Source organism: Solea senegalensis, linkage group LG15 (assembly GCF_019176455.1).
Source record: "Solea senegalensis isolate Sse05_10M linkage group LG15, IFAPA_SoseM_1, whole genome shotgun sequence".
NCBI classification, from domain to species: Eukaryota; Metazoa; Chordata; class Actinopteri; order Pleuronectiformes; family Soleidae; genus Solea; species Solea senegalensis.
In genome coordinates this window covers 6669397-6696187 of record NC_058035.1, presented here as the reverse complement: position 1 = coordinate 6696187, position 26791 = coordinate 6669397, and the positions used below count along the sequence as shown (strand labels likewise).

Here is a 26791-nt window from a genome sequence, read left to right as displayed (position 1 = left end):
TGCTCCAACGTTTTTTTGTTGTTTTTTTTGTAATTTGGGGATCGTATCTTTTCTGTGGAAAAGTGGAGTTTTGTATGTCTCCTCGGGTGTCGCTCCTCTCCTCCATCCTGCTCTGCTTTTTTTTTCCTCAGTTGAGAAAGAGAGGCCGGCTCAAACTGAGCAGGACTCGTGTGGGCTGCATTGACTCAACTAAAAAACAGGACAGAACACCGAGCATTAACCCGCTTTTACGCACAAAGTCGATCCAGACGCGGGTGAAAGAGAGGATAATGTGAAGACCTGCAGTTGCCACAGTGCTGGACTCAGTCAACTGTAACCGGGAAAGATGGCGAGGACTCGGACTCGCATGGTCCTCGCCTTACTGGCTTTGCTGGGAATTTTCTCTCTCCATGTCTCGGTGAGAGGGGAGCTGCAGCAGGGAGAGCAACAGGCGGAGGAGGAGGAGGAGGAGGAGAGGTCCTGTCAAGGAGCCTTCGACCTTTATTTTGTCCTGGACAAGTGAGTGTCCGATATTATTTATGGCTTTGTTAGTTTCTCATCGTTGCGCATTGCCATGCAACCGCCCAGTAGTTGTTTGAAAACGCAGAGCGCGTTTAGTGTTGATCCAAACTGCACGTCTCTGTTTGTTGATGTTGTTGTAGGGCAACAGAAGAGTAACCTACAAGTTTTAACTTAGTGACTCGGAAGTGTCATTTTTGTGAAGCATCACTAACACGGTGTGAAATACTAACGCACGTTTGCTGGGACGGTGTCTCCACACAGCGAGTGTCTTTGAGCGCCGGTATTTGTGAAGTAAAAGATAATATTTGGGACATTAGATCATACTTTATTCTCTCTGCGTCTCATTTCGTCCGGTTTATTGTGGCGAGGCTGAAGGTTTACCCACGGGATGTGGGCAGGGCGAGCAGGATGGATAGAGTTTCAGGCCGATGACGCCTGCGGACACAGCTGCAGCAGCTACCACGCAGTGGTAACCTATTCCCCGGTGATGTTTTTAACAGTTCCCCCCCCTCCGTCCACAGAGAGCCGAATGTATCCTGTGCCGCTCATTAGAAGCACCGACCCATTGTTTATTGTCTTGTTGCTGCTACAATGAACTAAGAAATATATATGTTTTAACAGATCAGGGATTAGGGCTGCACTAATATGCCCAATTATTATTATAAACGTGTTCCGATTAATCAGTGAAGTCTTTATGGACAGGAATGGTTTTAAACAGACATATTTTACACATCTGAGGTAAAGCATTCAAAGGGATTGTGTTTGTGCAAGGCATAAACATCCACTCCCTACATATTTAAACGTTTCTGTATTATAAATGAAAAATGACATCCCAATAATATTAGCTTTAAAACTGATGAACAATGTGTGGCTTCAGTGTGTTATCTTCCAGAAACAGGCAACACAACAACCAAAGTAAAAATGTACTTATCTGAAAATGATGCTGTATATGATGTTAACTTTCCATCTTATATCTTAAAAACAAAAAGACATAGACTACACCTAGACTTGATCTTGTACTGATGGTGAAATGGGGGTAGATGTAGGGTGGGAGTTCATAGGAATCCATTGAAGGCTGACTGGAAATGGACCATGAGAGGAAGAATGTGCAGAGCCTGATTTAACTCCAGGATCTTGATTACTCTGGGACGTCAAGACTGCCTGGAACCCACTGATCCCATTTCCAACATCATTATCAACCCTCAGACTAACCCCAGCTTTTGGCCTCTGATGATCTTAATGTCACATTTTAACAATAATATAAATCTGCAACTTATTGGACGTAAAAGAGACTTTTTAAATCACGTAATGGCAAGATCTTTCATGCCGACTTCATGATCACGGCCGTGTTTGCGTTCTTGCTGCGTGAGCTTGACTGCGCCACTAATTATCAGTGAGCAATCTTTCTGCAGCCTCTGCTGTTTCTGTCTGCTCAGACATGATAATTGACATTTTTGTCAAATCTTGGCTCGAGCCGCAGGTCGAGATAATGTACACGGACGGCGAACAATCAAACACGTCGAAACATGCTGAAGGAGCAGTGCAAAGGCTGAATTTGTAGTCGATGTAGAAGAAAAACAAGCTCTAATTCAATGGAATGAGTGAGTGCTGGGGTTTTCAAACACAGCTCAACACCATATTGGTGATGTAATGGTTTAAAAGCTTGCATGTATGTCTTTGGTTGCAATGTGCTCAGAACTTATGAGCTGCAAGGTGGACACATCAAGTCCAGTTGATGATCTTTAAGATGTCCATAGCAACATCCGTTGGCTGCAATTCAGTTTCTACCCTTTGCTTCAAAAAGTTTAGTAGAAGCCTGGGGAGCCTGTGAATCCACACATGGCCAAGTCTCTGGTACGCCTCTGTTTTGTTTGACTGTCTGGACCTGCATGCTGCAGCAAGCCTTCAGGAAGCTGCTGATCTTTCCCTTAAAATGGCATCAACTTGTCGGCTCTGTTTGCAGGATTTTAGTCTTAGAGGAAAGAGAGAAGAATGTACATTAGGGATATTTTTACACATCTACACTGGTGTCCGACCCTGCTCTCTATTGAGTAACTCATGTTTGGCTGTGGCTTTGATGTCTAGAGGGAGACATGCTGTGTGCACTCCTCTGGGAGCATCACAGTAGACACAGAATGGAGATTAGAAAAACTACACTACCAACAGCTCACAGCATTCCTACACTCCATGTCTGACCCACACCACATACCACGCTGCATTTTTCCTCTCCTTTTGGTTTTCCTGCAAATAGAATAATAGGTGTTGTGTTTTATGACAGGGTTCAGAAGAGGGCAATTTGTTTTCACAGATACTTTACTTTGGAGTGGGGCCGTGTATTGGCAAGAATCTGGCACGACATCAAAACTCCAGATTCAGGGATGACTGTCTAGATATTTTACAATGTATCGAGATACTTTTACTTTGGACTATTGTGAGCTAAAAGAGGACGTGCTTTCATGCTATGCACATTTTGAAATTCAGGTAGACGAGTGAGAAGTAATTGCAGAGTGATGCTGTTGGAAGATGGCGGCAGTTTGAAAGTGCGGTCTGTCTTACAAACTGGATTGAATGAGTTTTTGTTATTATTTTACCTAGCAAGGAGTCACATGGTGGTGTAGTGGTTAGCACGGTAGCTTTACAGAAAAAAGATCCAGGTTTGGAACCCGGTCTGACAGAGGCCCTTTCTGTATGAACCCATGTTGTGGGTTCTATGTTTTCCACTAGCTAATCCAGTTTCCTCCTACAGCACAAAAACAGGCAGAGGTTAATTGGACTCTCTAAATGAACCATAGGTGAGGAATGTGAGAGTGAATGGTTGTTCATTTCTGTGCGTTGGTCCTGCGATGGACTGGGTGTATCCTCCCTTTTCGCCTTGTCAGCTGGAATTGGCTCCATCTCCCTGTGACCCTCATGTGGAGGATAAAGTGGTAGACAATAAATGAATGAATGACCTAGCAAGAAAGTGCATGTTCCCCCTGGAGATTTCTGCAAGCACGACAATAATGGCGCAAGAAAGTGACTGGTTAAATGGGGGGGGGGCAACAAAGGAGCAGCCATGAATCTAACCAGCTCACACTTTTCACCCCGTTTATGACCCTCTTACACACACATTCTCTGCCGAGATTGGTGTCCGAGCTGTTTGATGTCCTTAAAAAGACACTCACACTTACCCCCGCTGAGTGTCACTCTGGCATCTCTCTGTTGTCCATGTCACAGCCTCTACACTCTGTGAAGCCCCAACCTGTTGTTATACTGGCTGTGCTCACTGGGACCATCTGTTCCCCTTCACAGTCTCTCTCACACACACACACACACACACACACACACACACACACACTGATACTTTACGCACACAGACACAAGGGCAGCTGCCTGCTACATGGTCCCTGCTAGAGGCAGACTGCTACATCTGTCCCTGTCCAACCTCAGCCCTCTGGCCCAGCAGCAATTAGCCCCCATTAGCAGCCTCCTGGGACTGGGTTTCATTAAGAAGACAGTCATCGTGTCCTCAGTCGCATGTAACGAGCTAACCAGCACTGCTCATCGTTGACAGGTTACAGCACAAAGTAACTGTATGTGACTGTCTATGACTACAAAATTACGATTTTAAAAGTGTAGCTCAGGAAGTAGTACAGAAGCAGCAGTTAGTCATCAGGGGGCGACTCAACTCCATTTGAATAGAAATCTATGGGGAAATGTCTTACTTTCTTATTTTCCTAAGTAGATAAATGTTCCTAATTATTGTTGTGGGGGGCGCTGTGGCATTCTCAGCTGACATAGGGTGATAGGCAGGGTACACCCTGGACAGATTGTCATCACAGTCCATCACATTTTGAATCACAATCCTACAGAAAGTCATGGCCCTCTACAGATGACATTTTTTCCTATTTGTAGCCTACATTTGTGGTCCATAAACTTGTTTACGTCATTGCCCATACGCTAGATGATGATGTCACTGGTACAATGACCTCTTTCCCTGAAAAGGCTGTGTTTTTGTTTTTCAGATCTGGAAGTGTTAAGCATCACTGGCTGGAGATTTATACCTTTGTGAAGCAGTTGGCAGAGAAGTTTATCAGGTACAAACAGAACTGATCATTCATGTCGTCGAACGTTTTCCCTGCTGTGTTAACGTGAAACAACTGTGTGTTTGCAGCCCAATGCTGAGAATGTCCTTCATCGTCTTCTCCTCAAAAGGAAAGATCATCATGAAACTGACTGAGGACAGGTAACAGTCGCACAAGATCACCATCTCATCTGTCACTGTATGTTTTGTGTGCACGTTATGAGCTTTCGTTTGGAAGGCTAAATCTCGATCTGGTGTGCATTTCAACTGTGGGGTGTGTAGGCCAGATGGCTACAGATCAGCTACATAAAGAGCATGACATCATACAAGCAGAATACATTGTAGCCAGCCAATAAATTATGTGAAGAACAAGAATGTGCTGAAACACGAGCAGCCTTGAATCCCCTCTCTGTTGTCCTGCAGGGTATATATATATATATATATATATTTATTTGTTTATTTTAAATGCACATTTTGTGCTCCACCCTTTAGATGGCACACCACTATGCTAGGTACCACAATAGCAGGGTGCCAAAAAGTGGGACTTTACAAATCTGTTATTATCATGCCCTTCTGAAATGCAAATGTAACTACCTGTACAATGCAGGGATGCCATCTCTTTAGTGGCTCCATATCTTTGTACACCAGAATGGGTTTTTTTTTATTTAATTTGATTTCATTAAATTTCATCCAGCTGTAGGCAGCAGAAAGCTGGATGACTGCATGCTCAATCCAGCACAGTCCACTGAGGACAACTTTGGCTGGGGACTAACACTTTACTTGCCAATTCAAACCACTCTCTGTTGCACTGCCCTTTTATCCTCTCTATCGGGAATTATTCTCAATCTTGTTTTTTCCTGAGAGAAAATGTCTCCCCGTGAGTTTTATTTGGCTATGTTTACTCCACAGGGAGGCCATTACTGGAGGCTTGAGGGCTCTGAAAGGTGTTGTCCCCGGAGGAGACACATTTATGAACTTGGGCTTGGAGATGGTAAGGCATGGTTTATATACTCAACACATCTGCAACCTAACATTAGCAGTTAGTCTTTGCTATAAGACTCAATACATCCACTGAGGATCGTCTGATCCTGGCAGCTGGAACTAGGATGAATTAGATCGGTATGAGGAGTGGCCCTCTTGAGAGTTGCTGAGCTTTCTAAACAAATATTAAAGACTTTGTGAAATTAAAGTGACAGTTGCACAACTTTTGGCCCTTTTTATTGTTAGTGTTACTATTCTGCCTCAGTTTTGTCAATGTAACATTATTTGTATCCCGCATCTGCAAAGGAGCTCTGTCAAGCAATACTATCAGCAATGGCTGAGGGTGTTTGTGCTCATAACTGAAGCATTTATCTCTTCAAACTGCTGAACAAGTAGGTTTCTCTGCAGCAGTAGAATTTAATACTGAAACATTTTTGTGTGAGCTTCCTCGTTTTAGCTTTAGCTTTTAGATTTAAATGTTACACACTATAGCTTTAAGCGTAATTCTAAACCAACTCCTTATATGGACATCCTGGGGTGTGTGAATGCATTTTTTTCTTCTTCTTGTATTTGTTGAGATAAAGTTACAATTCATTTTATATAGCACATTTTTTTTAAAGAACGTGAGTAGCGATAATTGTGCAAAAGTCACAAAATAGACAAGTGAATGTTGGGTGTGCTGAAATATAAGTTTTATCATAGTAATGTAAAAAAAAAAAAAACAGCCTAAATGCTCTGTGATCTAAGGGTTAACCAAAATGAAACACTCGCTGCATCCCGACAGCCAGATAAAGGATGGCTTCATGTTGACATCCCAAAAAAAAAAGCATGCATCAATCTTTAGTCTCAGTGCAAACTAAAAATAACACTAAGCCCAAACTAATGTGTACTGAACCATACCAAATCACACAAAAATGTAACAACACAAACATGTTTTTATAATTGATGGTTCCCACTTCAGGGCATTATTATTGTCTAAAAGTTTCAGTTTACTTCACTGGTTCAGAAGCCTGACTAATATCCTCTTTGCAATTGCAGGCAAATGCACAGATTGACCAAGAGAAGTATGGTAAGCGCTGTATGATCGGCTCGTCACATGTGTTTAGAATTCATGAATAGTTTCAGTGAATATGAAACTCTTGTGCTCTTCAGGAACTGCCAGTGTTATCATCGCTCTCACCGATGGAGAACTCAATGAGTGGCAGTTTGACACAGCTCAGCGAGAGGTAGGATGTTGAATTATTGTCAACACTTGATTTGTTTTTTGTTTTTTTCATTGATGCACTTAAACGTTGGATACAAATACAGTAACTTTAACGCTAAATAAATCAATATTAACATAGTAAAGGTCCATCGTGTAAGAACGTATCATATCAGGGAACTACGGTGGCCTTTGCATACCAGAAAAGATGTAAACACTCCTTCACAACTCTCTCCACTCTTTCTGCAGCTTTTCTCCTCCTTATTTTTTGGTTTGTGTTCTGACTGCTGTAGAAACATAGCAGCAGCACAAGCTGGTAAAGCACAGCCCTTTCCTTAAGTGCCTAATTGTCACACACTGAACCTTATCTAAATTATTATTTCATATATTCAATATTTGGGACTTACCTAGAATTTGCTTTTGGTGTCTTGTAAAAAACCCATTCCTGTGAGAAAAAAAAAAAGAAAGTGTTTTTAGTGTACATTTATTTAGTATTACTCCAAATTGTGTCTGCTTAGATTCTCATTCATCCAGGTCATAGTTATCTAAAAAACAAAACAAACGAAAAAACATTGATTCAGTTGCAGTTAATCCACTTGCTACTGATTTGTTTTTTTTTGTATATACTGCATTTTGGTTTACATCTTCTTTCCTTGCAGGCACAGAGGGCCAGATCCATGGGGGCAACTGTTTATTGTGTCGGGGTCAAAGAGTTCAACCAGACCCAGGTAGGATCTACAAAATGATTCTGAAGCTGTCACAAATACTACTTAAAAAAACAACAACATAATTATGTTCTTTTTGTCTGTCTGCTTGTTTTTCTAGCTCGCAACCATTGCAGACACAGTGGAACATGTGTTTCCTGTGTGGGGAGGCTTCCAGGCCCTCAGGGGAATCATTGACTCGGTATGACACATGTACATACCACATGTTTACTCATACAAACACTCACACAGAAAAACAAGAAATGTAATCATGTTGTTAAATCCTTTAACTTCACTTCCAGATCATCAAGAAGTCCTGTATTGAAATTCTAGCAGCAGAGCCGTCCAGTGTGTGTGCAGGAGGTGAGTGGTGTGAGCCGCAAAGGTCTTCCCCTCCTGAAGACGCGGCACCGTCACGGTGTGCGACTGTGTAAGATGACAGTCATCCAAAGCCTGTGGAGAGGAACACGAGGCATGGACGCTCATGACTGCAGAGTGACAGAGAGCGTATTGTCAGTCACGGCCGGGGGAGAATTAGCATAGCCGCTTCTGCCCAGTGTGTGCGCAGACAAGGGGAGGGGTGGCGGGTGTTGGTTGGACGAATTAACCGTGAATGTTTAAGCATGGATGATTCTCTGGCCTAGTTTGCCACATCCTATATGTGACACAGTCATTTGGACGGGTGCAACCCTTTCTTCTACCTCACCTCCTCTCCTCGTGTCCTTGCTTCTGGACAGCAGCAGGAATTAAGAGGCGGAATAGCAGCCAAGAAAAATGCTGAGAGAGAGACTTTATGTTTGGCCAGCTGGATGGATGAGCTCTGACATGACCTTATTAGGACTCACATATGAGAGTGCATTTGGAGCCATACTACCAAGACAGCCCATGTAGATTAATGTCCATTAGTGGAGATAAAGGACAGAGAAGGATACGAGGGGAGGGGAGGGGAGCAGCAGCCGTGCTGCCCTAAAAGGAAAAAAACATTGATACTAATGATAAATAAAGATAAAACACAGTTGCACCCATGTGATAATTACAGTGTCTGGGCTCTTGCCAAAGCCACATGGATGTTTGTCACTCGACATGTGGGCAAATATCCTCCAGCGTCATTTATTATTCGATTGATGAGGGACCTAATGGTCAGTGAACTAAGAAACCAAGGACCCACTTAATTAATGAGGGACTTCAATGTGCCAAACACATGCTTTATTTGCTTTTGGCTCATGAACGCTCAGTTGTCATTGCAGCAAATTATACAACAAAAAAATAAATAAATTGAACACAGCCCGTGGCCAAGAGGAAAGGAAATGGGGTCATAACCCCAAGGTTGACAGTTCAAATCCTGGGTAGGGCTACGGGCTAGGGTGCCCTTGAGCAAGGCACCCAATCCCCCCCATTGCTCCCCGGGCGCAGATAAGTGCTGCCCACTGCTCCTGCGCCCTGGCTTCTGTGTGTGTGTGTTCACTACTGGCGTGTAATAAGGATGGGTTAAATGCAGAGGTCAAATTCACCACTAATTGGTGTGTGTGCAAAAATAATGAATTCTAATTCTAATTTGTTAAGCGGCTCGTCCTGAGATGATGATGATGATGATGGTGGCAGTAGGAAGGGAGCAGTGTCTAATAGAGTTTAATTCGGCTCTTGCTATGAGGCAATTTTTTTTTTTCAACCTTCCAGATGTTACCAGTGAGAAAAGCTGTTGACGGGGAGTGAGTTTCTTTCAGGATGTTGTTGGATCTGTGGAGGCAGTGACTTTTAAAGACACCTTCCATTTTTTCTTTTATGTTTTTAGAAGAGGTTTTTTGCATACCATGCTGATACACTGTGTCTTAAGATAAGATGTTCCTTTATTAGTCTCGCAGTGGGGAAATTTACTAATCAAGCATGTTAAATCACTCTCAGTCCAGCAAGTCCTTGAGTAGTAATGCACAGGTTATATATAATTTACACCTCCTGCTAGAGAAATAAATGCCTCTCGTGGTGCTTAATGAAAGCTTGCAGATCCTGCAGTGGATTCTTCAGACGTTTGACAACAACAATCTGCTTACACCCGCCTATCCTGATGCATTTAAATATTCATATTAAATGGACGTTGACATATTACATAGGTGTTATGACAGTGCCTCTCTCTGTCTTCAGCTCTGTCTGCATATAGGCACATACCACACACAGCAAAACACACATGTTCTTCAATCAGTGCACATGCACACACACACACACACACACACACACATGCACATATCCCTCACACTGATGTGAAGTGACCAGACCGAGCTGCCTGCAAACAGGCCATCAGACTGGACAGTGAACGTTGGGCCACACTATCAGACATGACAGCACTGATTTCCTTCCTTCCCTCACACACACACACACACACACACACACACTGGGAGGACACCAAGAGTTGGGTCTTAGATCCGACATGACAGCAGAGATTGCTGCTTTCATTAACGTCTGACCCTTTTCTCCCTGTCGTGCCTTCCTCCTGTGCCCCTCCCTGCCCTTCACTGTCCTGTCACACTAACGTGATTGAAGAGCCACTGTTCGGACAAGCTGTACCTCGTTTCTCTCTCACACACACACACACACACATCAGACACATAAGTACTGTATATGAGTTAAGTCACACACACACACACACACAGACATTTGTACAAATGTAATCCTTGTCAGGCATTCAGGTGCAGACGTAAATGGACATGTGGCCACAGAGGCGGGCAGCGGACAGAGAGGAAAGGGCAGAAGCATATGTGCTGTACATGTCAACAGGGCGGCACCAGTCAGTGCCCACCGTGTGTCTGACAGCGCTGACCTTTTAGCCCATCAAGCCTCGGTGTGTGCACTGGGTCAGGACGTGATCACTGATTTAAAAAAAGATCTAGAAGTGAATGTGTTCACATCAATCAAATACCATGAAATACCAATATTACAGCTTTAAATAATATTATACATTTCCCTTTAGTGTACACTTGTGCCTGGTTACAATGCTGCTCATACTGTTGATGTTTTATCTGCATAAATAATAGAAGAGTTACTTGTGTTTTGGTGCAGACAAACAAACAACAAGAAAGTAGAATTTAAAGAAAACTCAGAATTAATCAAGATTAAAGCAGGTTTAATTGGAAACCACATGCAAAATAAATATATAGCCAATGTTGTTTGATATTGTATATATTTTATCATTACGCTGTGTTGTTTTGATCATTGTTGTTGTTGTGGTTGTCGATGAAACTAGGACAGAGGCAGGGAGCTGACACCGGGGCGAGATGCACAGCAAATGAATATAATGAGCTGTGTGGGTAATTGGTTGGTAATTGGGTGGTGGATATTTACATGTAGAATTTGAGTGTTGTTGACAAAATGACTGCAGTGACAAGCTGAAAGTCATAGAACATTTGTTAACGAGCTTAAACGCACGCGCACACACTCACACGGAGGCCCCGAAGTGCAAATTATAATGACCAATAAGAAAACACAACATCAAAACAGCAAAAGCAAAACAAACATGACAGCAAATGAGAGAAGTAAGCAGCAAATCAAAAGACACGGCAGCAAATTGTGAGTTTATATTTATGACTTTTCCGTTCGCCGCTTGTTTGACCTTTAAGGAAACACTGTCACATAATACACTCACACACTCACACACCGCCATGTTTTTATCCAGTGATATTCACGCTGCCGCTTTAAATGTAAAAGGTGTGGCAAATGTTCACTTCTATTAGCCAGAATAATGCTAGAGGAAACCTCAGCGAACAGCCAGGGACCATGAACACACACACACACACAAAACAGGACTGAGCAGCTATTCTTCTTAGGACACTGCATTGACTTCCATTCATTTGTTATCATTAACCTTAACCTGCCTAACCCTAGCCTTAACCATAACCACAATTCAGATCTTAGTCTTAAACTTAAGCCAGTTCCTCAGAAGTGAGGTTCTGCCTCTTTAGGGCCAGGTTTGGGTCCTCATGAGGACTACTGGTCCTGACAAGGTCAGTGTGTATGCCAGCAAAAGGTCCTAGAGAGTTAACAAATACAAGCACGTACTGAAGACATGCATTCCTCAGAAAACACACACACACAATGCACACAAACACATGTTTGAAGTCCATGCCATGATGCCATAGGTAAGGTCAGACCTACTTTGACAGTGCTCTGCCGCTGTCTGCCCTGCAGACATGGTTTTAACCAAGTGTTTTTGCCCACCCTCTAACATATGCTGTGTAGCAGCCACAAAGACACTGCAGCATATGCTGGCAAAGCCGCTGTCACTGTGCTCTGACAGTGCCCCGGGAAAAGTAAAGGTCAAAGACACACACACACACATATGTGCAAGTATCTCCTGGCTACAGCAGAGCAGAGTCTGAGATATTTGTGAAGAGCCACACTTGAAGCATTAGAGCATATTATGGCCTTTCCACACATGCACGCACAAGCACACAGAGATAAACAGGCAGTAATGAAGCATGAACACGCCTCTACCGAGTACATCAGAGACGGGGAATCGTATACACTCACCGGAATGGCACATTTTTAAAAAGTTTAGCTCACACGTTCCTCACACACGGCTGAGAATAGTGCTTAGTGCTGCTCACCTTTGACATCGCCTTGTGTCTTTTGCTTTTCGTCACAGAGACGTTCCAGGTGGTGGTGAGGGGCAACGGATTTCTCCACGCCAGAAACACTGATCAGGTTCTCTGCAGCTTCAAACTGAATGAAACACACAGTGTGGGTAAGTTGTACATTTTGCACATGCACTAATAATAACAGTCATTTTCAAAGGCAAAATGGTGATTGATTAAGTTAGGGACTTAAACACTTTAAAAACTTTCCACTCCCCATTTAATCTTCATTTCATCTTCTGAATGACTCCCTTGTAAATGTACATCTAAAGTAAAAATGATCATCTGTGGAGAATACTGAAAGGTGATGGATTTATGTCTTTTATGTGCTTCTTATTACAGCAAACGCTGCAATACATTAATGTGCGCACTCGAATGGATCATAGGTGTGGCTCATGTGGGAAGTGTTTCTCCACAGCACATGTTTAAACTTCTACTTCATACAGTGTGATATATTTGCTTTAATTGTCCAGATGAGAGACCAGCTGGAATAGAGGACACCTTCCTGCTCTGTCCTGCTCCTGTTGTAGAGGAGGTTGGGAGGTAAGCTGGATTTTTCTTTTGTTTCTCACCACCTTCTAAACCCACACTGTTCCTCTGCTGTTGCTCGAGTTGCCGTTCCCTCGTGCTTCCGCTGCAACACTCTGAGCCCGATGCACTAGATCCTTTGCCGGATGTGTGCAAGTTTGGTGTGGACGCAGAAGACTGCCGTCCTTGAACAAATTAGGGCCAAAGTCATTGAGTGTCTGTGATCAATCAGTGTTTGTCACAGCTAACGAAGCCAGACACCAATCACGAGGGGGACAACAGGAGTAGAGCCCAGGAACACGACTTAATGAGAGCCTGCTGGAGAGGACTTTCACAACCATGTATTTGCGTGCATGTGATGTTTCCCAATCTCAGTCTGACACTTTGGGAGACAGAAAGTGTGAGTGGAGCCAGTTAAGCAGTGTAAAGTTTCCTCTGAGGGCTCCTAACTTTGCTCCCGGAGATTCAGCGAGTGGTGCTGGTGGGCTGAGCTCAGAGAGAGCCAAGGCCCAGCAGCCTTCCTGTCCTCGCTGCCTGCAGTCCCGTGCATAATTATACACTCAGGCCTACGGCCTCAGACACCTTCCAGTCATCGTCTGTCTTGCTGTTGTCACTCAGATTTCTTAGCATCGTTTGAGATTGCCTTGTCCACCAGTGAAAAAGGGAATTTTGCGTTCATACATTGGCTTTAAAGGTCCAGTGTGTGAGAATCAGTGACAATGCAAATTGTAATAAATACGGAGGACTCATCAGATAACTTACAGTGGACTTCACATACTAGAAAGTAGATCCTTCTTCTTCATTTGCGGAATCATTTTCCTGGTTTTTCCATTTTGGCTGCTGTAGAAACATGGTGGGACAAGATGGCCATCTCCGCAAAGCGAGGTCCTTTCCTCAAGTACTTATAAAAGTCTTATTCTAAGGGTATGACAACAGCAGTGTCAACAATAGGTTGATTGTCAGACATAAACTTATCTCAGATATCTGAGCATAAAGCAAGTTAAATCAGTACATTTACAAATAACACAGCTCGTCCAGGAGCCGCTCCTCCGTACGTCTTTGTGTCTGACAGTTGTCGACAGTGTGGCAGGTTTAGCTGCTCCTCTGGAGCATCATTACACATTGCAATGGTGCCTGAAGGAGACATGCTTCCATGTAACACAGGACCATTAGAGCAGAGGCAGTGGCGCCTAACATCCTGAGAGCTAGAGGAAGTCAGCTGTGAATGGCTGAAGGGCCCAAAGTGGAGGCCACCAGCTGGCTGATGAGTTCTGGGCTGTGGAGTAATGTCATGGCAAATAGATGTGGGAATGGTGTGTGGTGAGGAGATGGTGCCACTGCACAGGCTGGACAGGTGTTTGTGGTACTGAACTATCATTTGTGTGCCACACTGGGGCAAAATAGCACCATGATAAGACTCAGAATGTTGTCTGTCTTTGTCTTTGTTCAATTTGAATAACTTTAAAATAATTTATGTTCTTGGGTTTTTGATGGACATATTTTATAATTAATGTTTTACATAGTTATTTTGTATACTCACCGTCCACTTTATTAGGTACACAGGACATCTAATGAAGTGGCAGGAGTGTGGTTTTCTGCAGCCCATCTGCTTTAAAGATGAATGACGTATTAGGTGATGATCTGGTCTCCTCTGACCTCAGATTGCCTCCCAATACAGGTGACAAAGCAGACACTATTTTCTGTCATTTTTACACAATAAACTTCACTAGTCAAAGCTCACCCTTCCATGTCAGATCCCATTGAAGGTGAACTGCTTTTAGGTTGTGGGGTGCTAAAGTGTATACAGGAGAATCTCGGGGACTCCAGCTGCCAGCATCACGTCTTTTCATCCAAATCCAAATGATCCTCAATCACCTCTTGTTCCTCTCGAGCCTTGTCGCATATAATGAAGTCATTGATGCTGCCGTCACACAAATCTGTGTTGACTGGGAACCTTCCGGATGCAGCGCCTCCCCTCCCTACATGCACACACACACATAGGGCAAAGACATATATAGTGTGCAGATTGATGATTGATAGGGCTGAGATCGCTCTGTCAGGGAGGAGCTGATAGCGCCGTGCCTCTGCCTGCCTGAAAGGAGGCCTGGGCAAGAAGGGGGCAAAATGCGGGAAGGGAAGATGTAGAAAAGATGAGTGCCACCTGCAATGTCAATTTTCTCCTCTGAAGTCAATGTCGGCACGAGTTATGAGGTTTGTGGAGAATACAGGAGTGGTGAGCAGGCAAGAACAGGAGTCAGAAGGGAGGGACAGTGCTGAGGGGATGTAGAACAGGAAGGGCCCTCCTTCTACCATCCCCCACTCTGTTTCCTCTCTTCTCTCTTCCCTCTGTGACCTCGCCTTTGTCACCCCCTCCTCAAATCTTGAGCGAGAGCTCAATGGCCCCCTTGTCTCTGCCCCCCCAAACCATAACTAGTAGCCTTTGTCCATTCTTTTTTCAAAACCTAAAAGTAAAACCCAGTGGCTCAACTGTTTTTGTTCATATTTCTTAATAACCTGTCAACTAAATATTCACTGTCCTTTTCACTACCTCTCAATCCTTCGGGTGCGCCAGTGTTTATTGCTTGTGACGCCATCCTGTCCTCTCGTCTTCCTACCTTTCCTGCAGATATCAGCAATGAAGTCCAAGGAAGAAAAAAGTAATTTAACTGTCTGTGGTTTCCACATTAGAGGTCTGGGTCTGATCCAAACACAAGAGATTCTTTCTGTGGGTGGAGAACTCCCTGACCTCCGTAAAGACTTGGACTTTTTTTTTTGTCTGCGTCAGCATATTTTTTGTGATGCATTTAAAGGCAGCAAGTATGAAAAGAATAGATTGAGGAATGTATCCGACACCTCGGGCAGGCCTACGGTAGCCCAAACAAGACCATGGATGGGTGCACACGAGCAGATTTCTATCGTTAGTCCATTCCTGTGTGTCTGAGGGTGGGATTAGTCATGAGTTTGTTGTTTTGCAGGGTGATCTACCTGCAAGTGAGCATGAACGAGGGCCTTTCCTACATCACCAGCTCCGTTCATATCACAACTACTGAATGTGTGAGTATGTCCAGTGTGAATTGTCCGCAATTTCACGACAACCCATGATGATATTTTCCTCCTGGCATGCTGTCTTATCTGAACACATTTCCTTTCAACCTTCTTCTCTTATTTTCTCTTTGTTGTCTAGTCCTCCTCTGTCCTTCTTTTCTGGGGTCTCCTCTGTTGTGTCTGTCATCAGAGGAGGCTGTGAGTACTTGCGCTATTTAATTTCACCTTTTTTCTCCTCGTTCCTTTGTCTTTTAATTCAGTTTAATCTCAATCGTATCACTCTTCTGTTTCTGTTTCGCAGTTTGACGGCACCATCGTGCTGATATCGTTGCTGGTGGTCTTCCTGCTGTTGGCTGTGCTGCTGATGTGGTGGTTCTGGCCTCTTTGCTGCACTGTGGTGAGTTTTACACCTCAAAAACATCAGTGTTTTAGCCCGATGGTCAGACTGGATTTAATTTAACTTTGTTCTGTTTGTATTGCTCAACAAATATGAGATGAGGTTAGTGATAGTGAGGTCTGAAGCCGGGCTACTCTGATGTGCTTCAACTTGATGTGCTTTGCAAGTCTGACTATGACTAGCTCGATTTTAGTCAGACTAACATGTTCACATGACATTAAGAAAACTGAATTGTTGTCTTAGTCCGACAAAAATCGGACTTTTAATATGAACATAAACGCACTGAGGGAGATTGAAGATTGTAACAAACACTGTGTCAGGTTGTTGTGCATCTTAGTTTATGTTCCAAGCTTCCACTTAGCATCACAAAACACATGCTGTGGCTGGTTTGTCCATTCAGGCCTCTGTAAAGCAATTTAAAAGATGTATACTGAAGCTACAAAAGCCAAATCATTTTCTTGTATAGACATACACTAAATCAATGGCCGAACATTCCCTCTGTCACCACCGCCACAATTTTAGAAATGAATGTATAGCTTTTATTTATTTATTTATTTATTTATCTGTATTTAATGTATTTTTTTAATCTCAGGTAATCAAAGAGCACCCACCGCCTCCACCTCCAGAGCCAGTAAGTCACCGGCTACATGAATATGATTTTTTTTCACTCTACATTATGATCACACATCCAAACATGAACAAAGGGAATATGGCAGCATTACATATTTTTACCTTCAATATACTAGTGTTTGTTTAAAGAATGTTTTTGGCTGTTTTTTTTTGTTTTTTAATTGAGGCGCTCATTTACAGGAGTCGGACGATGAAGATGGAATGCCGAAAAAGAGGTGGCCCACAGTGGATGCCTCGTACTATGGTGGAAGAGGAGTGGGTGGTATCAAACGCATGGAGGTACACACACACACACTGACTCAACTTTAAACAACTGCAACACTTGGAATGAACATTTCAATGAATTTTCTTACTTGTTTTTCTTAGGTGCGTTGGGGGGAGAAGGGCTCCACTGAGGAAGGTGCAAAGCTGGACAAACCCAAAAATGCTGTGGTGAAGATGCCCGAGCAGGAATTTGAACCTTATGAGCCCAAACCTCGAAAACCACCTCGTCGTCCCACACAGCAGAGGAGATGGTACACACCCATCCAGGTTAGTCCTCAACGTCATTGTCTGTGGAGGTTAAAGGCACAGTTAAGTGTTTTTTGTTCTCCTTATTTGATTTTTTAAATACCCTTTAATTGTTTCTCTCTGGGGTTTTCCAGGGAAAGCTTGATGCTCTGTGGGCTCTGTTCAGACGAGGTTACGACCAGGTTTCTCTGATGAGACCACAGCCCGGAGACCAGGTGAGCACATCTCTCCACTGAACTCACATGTTTTTATCATGTCCTTAAAAAAGGTGCATAAACGCAGATGTAGTCAAAACACTCATTATGGGAGACACCAAACTATACTTTGAAGGACGGCTCTGTGAGTAACAGCCACTTTAAAGCCAGTTAATAGCAAGCTGTGTGGTACAGAAGATTTCAGAAAGTGTGCTAAGCCTCTGTTGTGAGCATCTGCTTCCTTTTCTCTGCCTGTCACGCTGCATAGAGTCAACACGTGTCACTGAGCAACATGTACAACATTCACCACAGGAGTTCAGTGCTCACTTTCTACACACACACACACACAAACAGTGAGTCATTCAGCTATTGATAAAACTCTGTTCATCAAAGCTGCCATTGTTCACACACAAGGAATATTGTATCTTCTGTACTCATGTCATGTGTGAGGCCTTGAAAATGACTGGATTTCTATTGAGTTTCTAACACTCACTACACACTATCTCGCTCTCTCTGCTTTCAAATGAAAGAAGAAGAAGAAAAAAGCCACAATGTCACAAGCGTTGTGTGTCCTTGTTGCCTTGTAAAGCGTTGCTCTGCCACTGCTGCTTTAGAAAAGTCCTACATAATGACATCACTGTGAGCAGAACAAGAGAGCGCAGAGTGGCCTCTTATCTAACCTTGACCCTGTATGTGCCATCCCATCACCCCACAGACATGTTTTCATCATCACACTGGTTGTCATGGTAAACATCTGGTCCATTGTAAATGGCTTCATTGTGGCGCCGCATCACTGAGGTCATGTCGTTGCAGAATTTATTGATTTGTTCTTTGAGTGACACGATTCATCACAAGCATGAATGTCTGAATGTGTGAGTGTCTGTCTACTGTATCTGCAGTCTATAAAAGTGGTCACTATCAATGCTTTTATTCCTTCCTCCCATCTTGGACTTTTTCTTTTCTTCCAAAGAAAATACAATTCACGTCTGTCAGGGCAGAAGTTTCTGGAGTCTCTCTGTAGGTTCACAGAGCGGCTCAACAATGACCCTCTCAACTCTCTTTACGCACCATTAACTGAGAAAAAGAACGGTCTGCGCCTGCGTCTCATGTGGAAGGAAATGAGGGTGAAAAAAAAACAAACACTTTTTTGTTTTTACATCAGACATGAAAGATGACGACGGTTTTTGAATTTTGCCAAGCAACAGGCACAAATCCAGATTCTCAAAAACGACAGCAGAGTCAGATTACCAAAAAAAAGCCCAACAACGTGGCAAAAAGCACAGCGATATCTAACATGGATCAGAATTCTCCTTTCGCGTCTCTGCAGCTCAGGAGGAACTCGTCATGCTTTCTCCCCACATTACTCCCACTCCAATGCCTCTGCAAACAATCACAAGTGGGCTGCCAGTTTCTGCCACACGTCCCGTCTGCATTTCAACTCTCAGCTGTGTGTGTGTGTGTCACTGTAACGTGCGTGTCATCTCTCCAGAGTGAGAGTCACACAAACAGATGGAGGAGTTGAAAGGCCACGAGCCATATTGTGACAGAAGAGATTCCCTTCTTTTGTCCCCAGAGCTGATGGCACCGATGGCCCCGTCACACAGAGCAGAGCAGACCAGAAGGTGGCCACCAACCACCCTGCACTGCAGCGCCTCCCCTCCTTCATGCTCTTCTCTCATTTAACTCATCAAAAATCCTAGGATTTTCTGACTTCTGTCCAAAGTAATCTCGCTCATATTTCCCCACAGTGGTGATAGATGAATGTTTGTTTCTGCCACTCAACATATTGACAGTTTACAGCATCAGCATGCTTTTGTATGCTGATGCTGCTCTGAAACAGACGCGTTCATTCACTGAATTAGATCATTTATAATCCAGAGCTATGACTCCCAGCAAGAACTGATAATATAAATAAAAGCACAGCTAAGTTGAAAACGATGGCCAAAAACAATAAACACTTTCTTCAAATATAGCAGTTAGGTAGATGTCTGTAGTTGTACTTACTTTACACACATTACATTATTTGTCAGTATGAAATATGAGTCTCCATCAGTCATTTTGGTGGGGAAAAGGTTGCATTTCCTTATTTTTACATCCACTAAACTCGGTTCATTTCCATTATATTAAAAAAAATGGAAAACCCTCAGAAACTGATCTCCGAAAATTCTGTCTTGATAGTTTTTTGTCATTTAGAGTCCGTCACTCTATATCTAAGTATTCTGTGCATAAGCATATGTTGTCTAAAAGCGGTGTTATCGTTTGTAAATACACACTTCCCTGATATTGCTGTCAATATCAGGCAAGGGAACAGACAGAGCTGTCAGGTCAAATGTGCGTCTCCACTCTTTTTCTCTACTATAAATGGCGACAAATCTTTGTGCACATCAGTTCCCCCATAAACGGAGGCTTTTGGTGAGTGTATTTTTGAGGACAGGGCAAAGACTCGGGGCTCAGATGGAGAAACAGAGGCCAGACGGAGGAGTGGCGTGAGGAGGAATGCTGGAGGTGTTTGAGGGTTTTGTTTTTCTCCCAAAAAGGGGTTGAGAGTTTGAAGTAAACAAACACCAAGGGGTAAAGAAGAATAGTCAGACATTACAGCAAAAGTGGCAGGAGTGACTGCCTCTCACATACTTTGTTTATGTTCATGTTGTCTACTTCAGAGTGGGACGATCTCTCGCTTCGGCACCAGCCTTGTGCGCTTGGGTGTTTCCTTGTAGCAAGCCCCTCTAACCTTCCTGTCCCACTTGTTTCTGTTATTCATGAGGCAGAGGTTTCATTCAGGCCATATGTTCTGGTGGAGGCATTCTTACAGTCACACTCACACACAAACACACACATATTCATGAGCTTGTGTTCTCATTGTGTCCATATGCTCTCTCTGGTGTTTCGCTGCTGCTCTGCTGCTCTCAAACTGGCCTTTTCACCATGACCTGGCAACAAGACTGAAGCAGTCAGTGCTTACCCACACAAACTGGGCTTCCCCTATCAATTACGCAGCCCTTGTAGAAACACACAATGGACCCCCCCCGAGTGACAAAGCTACTGCTTCTGGGGCCCTCTTAATGGCCCCAGTGTGACTTTAGGGCCTCTCTGTTTAATAAGGTGTTATAATCAGACCACCAAGGATCTGTGACACAGAGACCCGCTCTGCGTCCTTGACACACACAGACTTAGCAAGAGTATGTGTGTGTGTGTGTCGAAGGATGCTACACAGAGAACAGAGAGGGTGCAGAGAGACGAAACATCAATGAGAACAATAAGAGAAGCGTTCCATTCTCTCCGACTTGTAAATTATGTTAAATGCTAAGGGGCCTCTGCTAACTATTGTGGGGATACTGAAATTGCTCCTTTACATTCCAACAAGTCAAGCACATGAGAGACATAAACCACTTTCTGTTCTGCATCAAGAGGCCCGAGTCAGAGCGGGAGGGGAAATTAGGAAATGCTTCTGCACTGCAAAAGTGTGTGTGTGTGTGTGTGTGTTCACTAGCATCGCAGCTATTGTAGTGCAGGTGTGGACAGAAGCAGCTCTGTGCAATGACTAAAGCCTCACACACACATGCCTCCGTCAGCCGAGCTGGGACAAAGACTCACACATCACTTTGGCTGGTGGATGTTAGGGTCATTGATGAAGCACAAAGATGCACTGCCTCTTTTTGATCTGTACTCTGCAATGAAATGATGATTTGCATGTGTGGTTTAAAGCTGCAGTGCCTCATTTGACCTGGGAGTGAATGCAGATTAAACACATTACACCCATTTAATCTGGAATTAAACCAGTGGGAATGTGGTATAACAAACAATTGACTTAGACCTTGGAGCTGATAGGCTAAATCAGCACTGTATGAACTCATTATGAAATGTAATGTCGTTACACACTACAGTTTTAAACTTGTGTCTGTTTTCAGGGTCGCTGTATTAATTTCCAGCGGGTCAAAAACGGGGAGGGCACCCCAAACAACCAGGCTGCTCTTCGTGCACATCACTCTCCCTCTCCTCCTCCTCCTCCTCCTCCTCCTCCGCCTCCCACTGAGCCTGCCGAACAGCGACCTCTGGTCTCCAATTCCGTTCCCCGTACAAAGCCTCCGTCAAGAGGGCCCCGCACCACGCCACCCTCCCGCGTACCCCCTCCCAACCTGCAGTCGCCTCCATGTCCACCCCCAAGTCGTGCACCGCCAGGGCCTCCGGGACCTCCACCATCACGACCCCCACCCAGGCTCTGATGACCACAATTTGGCCGCCAATAAAACAACTCACACATCATCTCGTTTTATATGTAAATATAACAAAAATCATGTCCTTTTTTCTTTTTAACCCCAAAGACTCAGAGGCAGCAGAGAGGGACAAAATCTTTTCAGCCATGAGCTCTCATTTGCAGCTCAGTGGTTTGTTGCTGGACAGCAAAAATATTTATCTGAATATAATAAAATCAGCTACTGACTTTCATTCAGATTAACTTTTTTTTTTTTTACTAAAAAAAAAACATAAGCGTTATAGAAAAAAAAGGCATGTAGTTACTCAGTTAAGCCTGTGTGTACAGAAGTCATGTTGATTGAAGTGGTAAGAGTAAGTGTAATTCTTTTTGGAAATCCAGCAGAAAGGATTTGTGTGATGTAAGTTCACTTGATATGAGTGGATGGTGGTGGTGATAAATAATAAAGAATGACAATGTTGAGTGAGGAAGTGGCCAGAAACACAGCAAGTAGTGAAAGACGATTGTAATGTAGGTCTTGTTTTTTCTTTTAAAATACTATCACAGATGCATTTTAGGTTTAGCACGGTCCTTCCAACCAAAAAAACTGTTTTTCAACATACTGGTTTAAAATTTAGAGCAAAAGTTTTAAAAAATTGATCTAATAGCAACTGCAGGGCAGTTTGACCTTATTTTATTTATTTCAACTCAGGCCCCGTCTCCATCTGTGTCTCTATTTAGTGTGAGGTGGATTTGTGGGTCTTTAAGTCTTTAAAGAAGGTCGATGTTTCGATGGATTCACGGAAGAATTTTGCGAGGTTGTTGCATTGAAAACGAGTATCTTCAGGGTTCTCCTCTGTTCTTCATTTACTGACTGAAATGATCATTTGCATTGTTTCTTTATTAACACCTTTCTGTGAGCGTTTCTAATAAAAAAATAATTTTTTTTACATGCTACTAGGCTGCGATTTCTTCCTCAGAAGTGAAAAGTGTTTAGGTATGCAGTTTCGAAACTGCAATACTTTTTTTGCACAGTCATTGTGAAATCAGCTTAGACTTAGTTGGGAGTCTTTGTGCTGATACATCTCTTGTGAAGGCTCTGAGCGACCGTGGCAAAAGAGATCTAATGACATATTTATTGGTCGATTGAATATACTGCAGGAACACTCGGGTGTTTCATTTTAAGGAAATGCTCTTTAATTAAAATAATAACACTTCCGTTGCTGTCAAGACTCTAATAATGTATCTGTGACACTTATATGGGTAGTCTGCAAAATTAAATTTTAAGATTTTCAATTGCTGTTAAGTGGATTCAAAGTCATATTTCTGGAGCACATTGCACCGATATAAATCTTTGTGTCACTCCTTCCCATTTTAATAACCAGTGCAGTTTTCCTGCAGTGGACTTTGGAACCCATTCAAACCCAATTTCTAAAAACAGATTCTCACTCTGCCATAAAGGGCTGCGTGGATCCAACGGAAGTAAATTATAAACATATGAAGTAAAAAAGCTATAAGAAAAAAAGGGGAATTAAGTGAAGGAGCCTAATATATACCTGTTATACCTGTTACGATGGCGGATATACCTGTTACGATGGCGCCGCGGATGGTCGCCTCGGTGTGTTGGTGCGCGTTGTTTTGTCTTGTTTTGTGTTTTAACTCCGTTTTTTGCGATTCTACCCGGAGCTCTTTCACCAGAGAAGAGCTCATGAACATCAGGGTAACAACACCAGCGGACTTATTTCCTACTTTTCTTCTCCCCACACTGGAAATTTTGGACATTATGGTCAAAGGTGTGCTCACCTTTGTCCACGCAGTGAAACGCCGGAGGAGAGGGAAACGGGCCGGTGCGCTCGTGCGTCTTCGCCAGCGCGGATTACGCACATCGCTACCGGGAATATTTCTCTCTAATGTGCGTTCACTGGCCAATAAACTGGATGAATTACAACTGCTGTTGGGAAAAAACAGGGACTTCTATTCATCGGCTGTTTTGTGCTTCACGGAGACGTGGCTGTGTGGATTAATACCGGACTCTGCGCTGCAGCTGGCAGGCTTCCAACTCTACAGAGCGGACAGAGACACGGAACTTTCCGGCAAAACAAAAGGTGGAGGAATCTGTTTTTACATCAACAGTGGCTGGTGCAACGACGTGACAGTGATTCAGCAGCACTGTTCTCCTGACCTGGAATCTTTTATCATAAACTGCAAGCCTTTTTATTCACCCCGTGAGTTTGCTTCATTCATTCTGGTCGGTGTTTACATCCCACCGCACGCCAGCGTGCAGGACGCACAGCGCATGCTCGCCGATCAGATACTGTGTGTGGAGCGGATCAACCCGGACTCTTTAGTTATTGTCCTAGGCGACTTTAACAAAGGAAACCTCACTCGCGAACTCCCCAAGTACAGACAGTTTATTAAATGCCCGACCAGAGAGGAGAACATTCTGGATCACTGTTACACCACAGTCAGGGATGCTTATCACGCCGTCCCCCGTGCTGCACTGGGACACTCTGACCACGTCATGGTCCACCTGATTCCTGCTTACAGGCAGAAACTAAAGCTCTGCAAACCTGTAGTGAGGACATCAAAGAAGTGGACCAGTGAGGCTGTGGAGGATCTACAGGCGTGTTTGGACTCTACTGACTGGGATGTATTCAGGACTGCTACCAACAGTCTGGATGAGTACACAGAGGCTGTGACGTCATACATCAGCTTCTGTGAGGACTGCTGTATTCCATCATGCACCAGGGTGAGTTACAACAATGACAAACCCTGGTTCTCAGCCAAGCTCAGAAGGTTAAGGTTGGATAAGGAAGAGGCCTTCAGGAGCGGAGACAAAGACAGATTTAAAGAGGCAAAGTACAAGTTTAGCAAGGCGGTGAAAGAGGCTAAACGACTGTACTCTGAGAAGCTCCAACACCAATTCTCAGCCAACGACTCTGCATCTGTCTGGAAAGGGCTTAGGCAGATCACCAACTACAAGCCTAAAGCCCCCCACTCCTTTAACGACCAACGCCTAGCCAACGACCTGAACGAGTTCTACTGCCGCTTTGAAAGACAGAGGGACAGGCCTGAAACCATCCCCCACAACACCTCCCAACTCCCCCAGCTCCAGTGTTTCACCTCCACCTCCCCCACCTCAGCAGGGGCCTGGGCATCTCCACCAATGCCCACCTTAAATGTCCCCCCCTCCACCTCCCCACCCACCTCAGTGTTGACTCTTTCCATCCACGAGAGGGACGTCAACAAACTCTTCAGGAAACAGAATCCCAGGAAAGCAGCTGGTCCGGATTCTGTCTCCCCATCCAGCTTGAAGCACTGCGCTGATCAGCTGTCTCCAGTGTTCACAGACATTTTCAACACCTCATTGGAGACATGTCACGTGCCAGCCTGCTTCAAGACCTCGACAATAATCCCTGTTCCCAAAAAGCCAAGGACCACAGGACTCAATGACTACAGACCCGTCGCCCTGACCTCTGTGGTTATGAAGTCCTTTGAGCGTCTTGTGCTTTCACACCTGAAAGCCATCACCAACCCCCTCCTGGACCCACTGCAGTTTGCCTACAGAGCCAACAGGTCTGTAGACGATGCAATTAATCTGGCCCTCCACCACATCCTCCAGCACCTGGACTCTGCAGGAACCTACGCCAGGATCCTGTTTGTGGATTTCAGCTCTGCCTTCAACACCATCATCCCGGCTCTGCTCCAGGAGAAGCTCTCCCAGCTGAGCGTGCCTGACTCCATCTGCAGGTGGATCACTGACTTCCTGTCTGACAGGATGCAGCATGTGAAGCTGGGAAAACATGTCTCCGACTCACAGGTCATCAGCACCGGATCCCCCCAGGGCTGCGTTCTTTCTCCTCTGCTCTTCTCCCTGTACACAAACAGTTGCACCTCCAGTCACCAGTCTGTCAAGCTCCTGAAGTTCGCGGACGACACCACCCTCATCGGACTCATCTCTGATGGTGACGAGTCCGCCTACAGGTGGGAGGTTGACCAGCTGGTCACTTGGTGCAACCGAAACAACCTAGAGCTCAACGCTCTAAAGACAGTGGAGATGGTCGTGGACTTCAGGAAGAACTCAGCCTCACCTGCACCCATCAACCTCTGTGACTCCACAGTTGACACTGTGGATTCCTTTCGCTTCCTGGGAACTATCATCACCCAGGACCTCAAGTGGGAGCTGAACATCAGCTCTCTCATCAAAAAAGCCCAGCAGAGGATGTACTTCCTGCGGCAGCTGAAGAAATTCAACCTGCCAAAGACAATGATGGTGCACTTCTACTCCTCCATCATTGAGTCCATCCTCACCTCCTCCATCACCATTTGGTACGCTGCTGCCACGGCCAAGGACAAGGGCAGACTGCAGCGTGTCATTCGGTCTGCAGAGAAGGTGATCGGCTGCAATCTTCCATCTCTCCAGGACCTGTTCGCCTCCAGAACTCTGAGGCGTGCAGGAAAGATTATGGCTGATCCCTCCCACCCCGGACAGAAACTCTTTGAGTCACTCCCCTCTGGCAGGAGGCTGCGGTCCATCAGGACCAGAACCTCACGCCACAAGAACAGTTTTTTCCCGTCTGCTACTAGCCTTATCAACAAGGCCCGGAGACCCCCCCCGACACTCTGACTCCTCACACTCCTCCTCTGCCTCTACATGTCACATTATCATTACATCCTTTTTATGCGTTATATTAACGTCATTACTGTGTTCATTACTGTGAACTTTGCACTTTGCACTGTTACTCACTTCTGCCCAGTCATACTGCTCTTTACTGCTCTTTCTGTAGTGCTCTTTTTCATCTTTAATAACATTTATATACTGTGTATATATACGTTTACTGTTCACTTTAGAAAATTTTGTATGCTTGTTATGCGCCAATGACACCAGAACAAATTCCTTGTATGTGCAAATCGTACTTGGCAATAAAGCTCTTCTGATTCTGATTCTGATTCTGATTCTGAATGTGACTGTACATACATAAAACAATGGCGATGATGACGGCTAGTCTGAGAATGTCCTGAATCAGCGGTGGACCTCGACTCCCACGACCTCGACGTGGGATGAGCAGAGTAGTCTGTCACTTCATGACTCGCTTTGCTGCCTTCCTTCTGAGGAAATGAATCACAAAAGACTAACGGTATAATACTTGAGCCTGCACCACAACAGAGTAGATTCTTAATGTCTGACTGGAAGAAAAGAAGAAATAAATCTGTACCTGTAGC

The 26791-nt window shown here is 44.2% G+C and overlaps 1 protein-coding gene and 1 long non-coding RNA gene across 3 annotated transcripts; one reads left to right on the top strand and one right to left on the bottom strand.

Moving 5' to 3' along the window:
• Nucleotides 1-106: 106 nt before the first annotated feature.
• Nucleotides 107-22518, top strand: antxr1d (ANTXR cell adhesion molecule 1d). The gene is made up of 18 exons (XM_044046559.1): nucleotides 107-498; nucleotides 4506-4577; nucleotides 4655-4726; nucleotides 5474-5555; nucleotides 6584-6614; nucleotides 6698-6771; nucleotides 7406-7474; nucleotides 7572-7652; nucleotides 7753-7813; nucleotides 12084-12182; nucleotides 12546-12615; nucleotides 15576-15654; nucleotides 15947-16042; nucleotides 16635-16673; nucleotides 16853-16951; nucleotides 17039-17203; nucleotides 17317-17397; nucleotides 21285-22518. The coding sequence occupies exons 1-18, from the start codon at nucleotides 326-328 to the stop codon at nucleotides 21597-21599; spliced, it is 1758 nt and encodes a 585-aa protein (XP_043902494.1). The 5' UTR covers nucleotides 107-325; the 3' UTR covers nucleotides 21600-22518.
• On the bottom strand, nucleotides 6906-14265 carry LOC122782274. 2 transcript variants are annotated; one of them, XR_006361901.1, is made up of 4 exons: nucleotides 14141-14265; nucleotides 12046-12160; nucleotides 7154-7191; nucleotides 6906-7033 (listed from the first exon to the last, which is right to left on the bottom strand). It is a non-coding gene; the product is annotated as an uncharacterized LOC122782274 (long non-coding RNA). The 2 variants fall into 2 exon arrangements; XR_006361900.1 differs by having other exon boundaries at nucleotides 6906-7191.
• Nucleotides 22519-26791: the final 4273 nt, after the last annotated feature.